At 37.6% G+C, this 8,216-nt stretch overlaps 1 protein-coding gene across 4 annotated transcripts; it reads right to left on the bottom strand.

The window, feature by feature from the left end:
- Nucleotides 1–6: 6 nt before the first annotated feature.
- LOC141437464 (tRNA (cytosine(72)-C(5))-methyltransferase NSUN6) lies at nucleotides 7–3,123 on the bottom strand. Of its 4 annotated transcripts, none has more exons than XM_074100859.1 (6): nucleotides 2,927–3,123; nucleotides 2,651–2,846; nucleotides 875–1,031; nucleotides 589–796; nucleotides 347–382; nucleotides 55–237 (listed from the first exon to the last, which is right to left on the bottom strand). In XM_074100859.1, the coding sequence occupies exons 1-6, from the start codon at nucleotides 3,029–3,031 to the stop codon at nucleotides 157–159; spliced, it is 783 nt and encodes a 260-aa protein (XP_073956960.1). In that variant the 5' UTR covers nucleotides 3,032–3,123; the 3' UTR covers nucleotides 55–156. The 4 variants fall into 4 exon arrangements, with proteins under 4 accessions (XP_073956959.1, XP_073956960.1, XP_073956962.1 ...); XM_074100861.1 differs by having other exon boundaries at nucleotides 149–237; nucleotides 630–796; XM_074100858.1 differs by having other exon boundaries at nucleotides 7–382.
- Between the last annotated feature and the right edge of the window lie 5,093 nt (nucleotides 3,124–8,216).

Genomic DNA, 8,216 nt, shown 5'->3' with positions numbered 1-8,216 from the left:
GAATTAGGTCTCCAATAATACAAGGAAACCTAAGTTTTGTAGTATAATATCAAGCAGCGCAGCACTTAAAAAAATAGTTGAGTTCACTTACTGCATCAAACAACTTTCTTTGTACAAATTTGTATGATTGTAGCATCTTAGGTGTCATTTTGTTGATTAACTGGGGCCTCTGACCCAACCCGCTGCATGGGCCATCAAGGAGTATTTTATCAAACATATTTGATTTGTAAGGCGGACCTGAATCAATAGACCCACCATTACTTGAATAACATTTAGTTGAATCAAAAATATATGCTCTTACACATGTAACTCCATGATTTTCACAGTTTTCCTGTATTTTTTTTACCTTTTGCAAAGTTCTATCTATTGCTACAATGATTGCCTGGAAAAATACAAATAGTGGAGTTGTAATGAATTATATTATGTAACATGTAACTATTATACATTATTAGATACTTAAGATCAATATGCCAGTATAAATAAAATAACTGCTGAGCATAATAAAATCACAGCCTATAAAGAGTAAATTGCTGCATCATTTCACATATTAAAGCAGCATGAAGCAACATTGAAAACAGGTTTACTGACTTGATTATTTGACATTTCAGCCAAATGGGTAGTCTTATTACCAGGGGCAGCACACATGTCCAGGATGAGTTCACCTGGCCTGGCATTCACAACCTGGCCACAAACCAGTGATGGTAGATTTTGTAGAAGCAAGGTACCTTTAGGGTAAATTGATTCATTCACAACAGGCAATCTTGATGCTGGAAGTATTACTTCAACAGCTAGGCCACTGGAATTAAAGATTTTTTAAAGTATGATTATGTAAATTTAAATACTTACTTCCATGACATTTATAAATCAGTTATACCTAGGTGGGCTGCCAGCATTAAATAGCTCATGGCGCATCATTCTTAAATATCCAGTTCCAACAAATTGTTTCTTTCCAGTATACACTACTTTCAGACCTTTTTTGCATTTGCCTTCCAAATCTCCATAAATGTTGACTTTATCATTGATGCTGCAACCTGTACATACAGACAAAAATAATTCAAGTAAAAAAGAAGCAAAAAAATTATATATACAGGGTGTCCCAGAAGTCGACGATATACCGTCGACAGCTGATAGGGCAGCTAATTACCTCTCAGAATATGAGGTTTTAGGTTTAGTAAAAATGGTTTAGTTTTTGAGATATCGCCATTTTTTTTAAAATCGAAAAAAATCCCCCAGCTACATTTTTTTAGTGCCACAGCTACAAATGTAAGAATTAATGATACCTAATAAACATTCCTAAAAAGTAAGACTTTTACTCTGTACAGTTATTTTTTTATGCCTTATCCTGTTTATTTGAAAAAAACACTTAAAGGCCAACTGTTTTTTTTTTCAGTCTCACCCTTAAGTTTGGTCCATCACGATAAAAAAAATTTTTACCACACTGAAGTGGCATTATGCAATAAAAATACGCTCATCTAATGTAGGTAGATGTTTTAAGTTCCTGCCTTTCATTCGCTCTTCCCAAAATTTATTTCTTACTGTTCCAAATTCTTCCTCTAAGTTCTATCATCTCCTTCACTAGCTCTTCAATCTGTCTGTGGAATTCTCTTCCCCTAGTTGTGAGGAAAGCTAAATCTCTACCCATTTTCAAAAATCTTGTCAAGGCTCACTTCATCTTAACTCTGTCCTCAGTCTTTCTGTGTTTATAAATTGTATTTTCCTAATTTCATATCCTTTTCTTACATTTCAGCCTTTTGACAATTTCTATTGCTTTTTATGTTAGTAGTATAATAATATGTATTGTATAAGTATTGTATGGATGTAGGTATTTATACATACCTATATCATTTGTATTTATTTTGATATTTATGTTTTTTTTATTTGTTCTTGTTTTTTGTTTCTGTGTCTGCCACCTTTGACGACCAGATGGCCAAGTAGTTAGAGAACCTGACTACGAAGCAAATTCCCATTTTTTTTATTTTTATTTTTTTGATGACTACTACACAATACAATACAAATATTCTTTATTGCACACCATAAATCAGTACAAAAACTTATATTATAAACACTTAGATTCACATTCATAAAGAATACTGTATATGAAGGGTCCACGGAAAGAACATGCCTAGTCACCTTTTTTTAAAATTGAGATTTTAATCTCAAAATGTAGAGCTCACAAAGTACTATGACTTACCACTGAATTAAATAATCTGAAAACAATATAAAATATTTTTTTAACTTTTAAATAAATGGTAACCATAGTAATTGTTTGTGATGACTAACTTTCAAACCGCTATAACTCAAAAAGTTGCTTAGGTGACTAGACACATTCTTTCCGTGGACCCTTCATATGACACGCGATACCCAATAAAATTAACTAAGTACAGTAAAAATTCAAATTTATGAGATTTTGAATTTTATGTGTTTCATTGATGGACACTTGACCCTAAGTAGTAGAGATCATGTACAGAGAATAGACAAGGAGCAGTGGAGACTAGGCTAGTCTGGCTGGCAAGAAAGTCCAAATTCAAATGTTATTGCATTTTATGTTGTAGGACTGTAGATACATAGTTCTTAAAATTAGGTCATTATCGAGCCAAACATAAAGTCAATAAACAAATAAACATGCAAGCAAAATAAAATTAAAAATAACCTGCAGGTAGTCCCATTACTCCAGGGGCAAACACATGAGCACCCCTCAGCACTGCTGCGCCACACATAGCATCTACAATAACTTCACTGTTATTGTTTTCTGGTTTTACATCCACAGGCCATTGCTCTACAACTAAGCAGTCCGCAGTTAGACAGTAAAACGTAGGAGCTTCCAAAATATGTAGATCTTCACGTTGCTACAAAAATGATATCACGTTAAGGAATAGTATGGGTCCAATGCAGTGTAGAATAGAATGCATTCCTAAACTTTACGAACCTTCTCTAAAAATTGCTTAAATACTTCAATATCAAAGATTTTCATCCTGTTTATTCTAAAGGTCGTATACTTTGGCGGCTGCGCTAACCAGGCCGTTATTTCCATGTCTGTGTTCTTGCTATCAGAATCACTAAGATTAATTAAAAGTGGAATACTTGTAGCTAAATAATTTTGTTTACATTTTTTGACACTTCTCTTTGTTGGTACGGCGCAACCTCTATGGTTGTAACAGCTCTATGACGTTCTTCTGTCAAGCTTGTCTTGTCACGAATTTACATAAAAGAAATACGTTATTACAATTTATGTTATGTTTTAAATAAAAGGCATTGTATCGCAAATGATATATTTATATCCCACGCCCAACAATTGGTAGCAGAGCGTGGTTGCCTGCATAAATGCAAAAAGAAATAAAATAACGTAAAAATGGCGTCTTCGACATACCGCTCTATAGAAACGTTAAATAGAAATAATTACGACACCTGGTGTTTACAAGCCCAGGCCGTACTAATTAAAACCGAACTATGGGATTACGTTAGCGGCGAAAAGAAATTATCGCCAACACCGAACGCCGAAGAAAAATGTAAGTTCGAAAAAATGGACATACAAGCCAGATCGGAACTTATTCTGCTCATCTCGCCGACGGAACTAAAACAAATAAAAGGATGTAAAACATCAAAAGAGATATGGGAAAAACTCAAATCCATACATCAAAGCACTGGTCCGGCGAGAAAAGCTACACTGTTGAAACAACTCGTGCTGAAGAAAATGAATTCTGAAGAGGATATCCGCGACCATTTAAATAATTTTATGGATGTCGTCGGAAAGCTGGAGGACATGGACGTTAAAATCCACCCGGAACTATTGAGTATCATGATGCTCTACAGCCTACCAGCAAACTATGAAAACTTCCGCATCGCCATTGAGTCACGAGACGTGCTGCCTGGTCCAGAAGAATTACAAATAAAAATTGTTGAAGAAAACGAAGCCAGAAAGCAAACAGAACCGAATGACACCTCATCAAGGTCCGAAGCACTTTATGCTAAACAGAAGAGGAAGGTCGTCGTCTGTAAACACTGCCATAAAAAGGGCCACACTACAGAGGCATGTTGGTCAAAGAAAGAAGCCACTAGCTCACAGAAAAATAAAAGTCACGAAAAAAATTTCAATGTCTGTTACTCATCTGCAGGCAGCATTGATGACAACATGTGGTGCCTTGACAGTGGCTGCAGTTCTCACATGACTGGCGAGGAAGAAAAATTCGAAGAATTAACACCTGAAGTTAACACTTTAAGTCTCGCGTCGAAGAAGCACACCACACAAATTAAAGGGCGAGGAAAAATTAGTATCTCTACCAACGACGAAAAATACAACTTGAACGATGCATTGTACGTACCGGAAATAACGACGAACCTCATATCAGTTGGGAAAATAACTGATAACGGTTACAAGGTATTATTCGAAAAAGAAAAAGCATCGGTTATACAAGAAGACACCGTCGTACTACAAGCTTCAAGAAATAAAAACGGACTTTATTATCTGGATTTCAAACCGGAAGAATCAGCAAATTTCACAACGAAGTCACAAGATGAATCGATGTTATGGCACCGAAAATTGGGTCACATCAACGAAAAAGATCTCAAAATGATGGTTTCGAAGCAGATGATGAGAGGACTAGATTTAAATGAAGTAAAGCTAGATACCTGCGAAACTTGTATAAAAGGTAAACTTTCATCCCTACCATTTGCTAGCCATGATCGATTGTCATCTGAAATTTTAGAAATTATACACAGTGACGTCTGTGGACCGTTTGAAACGGAATCGATTGCTGGATCCAGATACTACGTATCCTTCATCGATGACTTCACCAGGTACTGCTGTATCTATTTCATCAAAAACAAAAGTGAAGTAATCGAAAAGTTTAAAGAATACAAAAATGGAGTGGAGCTGTTCACAAAGAAGAAAATTAAGCACTTGCAATCGGATAATGGTGGCGAGTACAGAAGCAAAGAATTTGATGACCTGCTGGCAAAATGCGGCATCAAAAGGAGACTGACAGCACCATACACTCCACAGCAAAACGGCGTAAGTGAACGAAAAAACCGATCACTGCTAGACAAGGCTAGATGTTTAATGATGGAAGCAAATGTACCCTCATGCTTATGGGCAGAAGCAATAAACACAGCCAATTATCTAATAAACCGAAGTCCAGCAAAAGCCTTAAATGGAAGTAGTCCATACGAAAAATGGGTTGGCCGAAATCCAGCCGGAAACCATTTACACATTTTCGGCAGCAAAGCATTCATCTTGAACAAAAGACGAAGAGGCAAATTCTCCCCTAAAGCCGTAGAAGGCGTCTTTATGGGATACGCCAAAAATGCCAAAGGATTCAGAGTCTATTTACCTGACCAAAACGATGTTGTAATCAGTCGAGATGTCAAATTCGTCGAGAAGATGTACTATGATGACACTCGTACAGAAACAGTCCTTGGCAACAGCAAACGGGAACCTGAAAAAGAAATGGTGATATCACTTAACAATAAGAAAAATCATCAAAATTCTAACTTACCGATTCAGGATCCTCTTCCCTTGACAGACATGTCCTCCTCAGATGCCACCAACTCTGAAACAAGTATAAATGAAAATCTGTTGCCATCTGAGGATGAGGGGGCCGAAACTGCTGACCAAGACCAAACTTCAATTGAAGAGGAAGAAGGGGCTGAAAGTGATGGATACCAAACTCCACATGAAACAAATGAGAGAACATCGCAAAGACCTACAAGAAATAGAAAGAAGCCTACATGGACAACAGACTACTACCTACAAGACGATATGGAAGAAGAAAGCTTGCTCGTGTCGGATATGACATACTTGTCTGAACAAAATGAAACTGAAGACGACTGGCACGACGCAATCAAAGCTGAAATAAAAGCACATATTAAGAATGAGACGTGGAAAATCATGAAGAAAACCAGTGGCATGAAACTCATCGACTACAAGCTTGTTCTTAAAACAAAAACTGGACCGGATAATACGGAAACAAAGAAGGCAAGACTTGTTGCTCGGGGATTCACCCAAAGACCTGGAATAGACTTTAATGAGACTTTCGCACCTGTGGCCAAGTTAAGCTCCATCAGAACCGTCGTTGGAATGTCTGTCGAAGAAGGCATGAAATTAAAGCAGATGGATGTCACGACAGCGTATCTGAACGGCGACATAGAGGAAGACATCACTATGAAGGTACCTGAAAACCTGGAAAAGTATGTGACAGAAATAATTATCGATGAGAGCGGAAATAATGAGCTGACTATATACAACAAAGCTAAAGACATGTTAAAATGTATTAGAGACATAAGGGAGAAAAAGTCTGCAAATTACAACGATCCTTGTATGGTCTAAAACAATCCGGGAGGCAGTGGTACATCCGATTAGACACGGAATTACGTAATATTGGTTTTGTTCCATCACAAGCAGATCCGTGTGTATACATACTACAGAAAGGAGGAGCTAAAGTAATCACAGCCATATGGGTAGACGATTTACTAATAGCTTACAACTGTCCTAAGACGATGCAAGAAATCCAAACAATGCTTGCACACAAATTTGAAATAAAAGATCTGGGAATACCACAGAGAATGCTCGGAATTGATTTTAAATACACTAAAGATACAGTGAAACTTTGCCAAGAAAAATATATCAAGGACACATTAACTAAATTTAAAATGGACGAATGCAAAGCAACGAGTACCCCTATAGAACCAGGGCTAACGCTTGAAGCGGACAAAAGTACAAAAGATAAAGAATTGCCATATAAAAACTTGATTGGAACACTTATGTATCTAGCAGTAGCTACGAGACCTGATATTATGTTCGCAGTCAGTTACTCTCGCAATTCAACGATAGCTACAGTGCCGAACACTTCAAGAGTGCCAAACGTGTGTTAAGATACCTCAAGGGCACATCTAGTATCGGTCTAAATTTTAAGAGAACCGAACAAGAATTGTATGGCATGGCAGACGCAGACTGGGGCGCCTGCAAATTAGACCGCAAGTCTTTCTCCGGGTACTGCTTCATATACGCAGGAGGCTGTATCAGTTGGTCGTCGAGGAAACAAAAGAGCGTAGCGCTTTCCACAGCAGAGGCGGAGTATTGTGCGTGTACTGAGGCAGCAAAAGAAGCCATACACCTGAAGTTACTATTTAATGACCTGGGGATTCATATAGATTGCGTCAAGATTTCAAATGACAATCAAGCCGCATTGAAGCTCAGTCAAAACCCTATAGTTTCATCAAAATCCAAGCACATCGATTTGAAGATGCACTATATAAGGAACTGCATTCAGAATAAACAAATACGTTTGGATTATTTGGAGACAAAGAAGATGGCGGCTGATTTACTGACGAAGGGGCTATCAGGGCCACGGCTCAAGGAGCTGATGATCCACTTCGGGCTGGCATAGAGTCGCGAGGAGGAGTGTTGGTACGGCGCAACCTCTATGGTTGTAACAGCTCTATGACGTTCTTCTGTCAAGCTTGTCTTGTCACGAATTTACATAAAAGAAATACGTTATTACAATTTATGTTATGTTTTAAATAAAAGGCATTGTATCGCAAATGATATATTTATATCCCACGCCCAACACTCTTGACATTGCTATACAGCGGGTCTTGCGGGACAGGGCTTATGTTAAAAACCACCTAAAACAGAATTCGCGCTGTCATCGTTCATCCACCATTGCCTCTCATATTTCGTTTTCTAGATTTTTTTTACCGTACAACGGCAAAAACTACTAGACACTGGCAAAATTGTCCTCCGATGGATAGAGCCATATTTTTTTAAAGAAACAACAACAACACCTAAAACAGAACTATGTATGTAGGTACCCCTAAAAGAATCCCATCCCCCCATGCTCGTGCTCCCTAAGTTCTCCCTAAATTTAGGGGTAAAACCCCTAAGTTCGCACCCCTGTTGCGGGACAACCACGTGACAACAAAGTAGAAATTTAGAAACTATGTCATAGCAACATTTAATAACTGTTCCAGCCATCAAAAAATAACGCCCGGAAGTACCGAAATAAATTGCATTCCCAGAATAAAGATTCATACGCACTGGCCTGGCAGTAATTAAATAAATTAATACTTAATGATACTTTCTATATTTTTGTACTACTTTAGCTACTTATTTTAAGTAAAATTCAATTTGGCAAGAAAACTGTTATTGTCCAAATCTATAACGTTATTGTTCCTGGCCACTTTCAACGATACGTGGCATAAGCACGAACAACTTCCACGTT

Source organism: Choristoneura fumiferana, chromosome 17 (genome assembly GCF_025370935.1).
Source record: "Choristoneura fumiferana chromosome 17, NRCan_CFum_1, whole genome shotgun sequence".
Classification (NCBI taxonomy): Eukaryota; Metazoa; Arthropoda; class Insecta; order Lepidoptera; family Tortricidae; genus Choristoneura; species Choristoneura fumiferana.
This window is presented reverse-complemented; position numbering and strand designations above follow the sequence as displayed.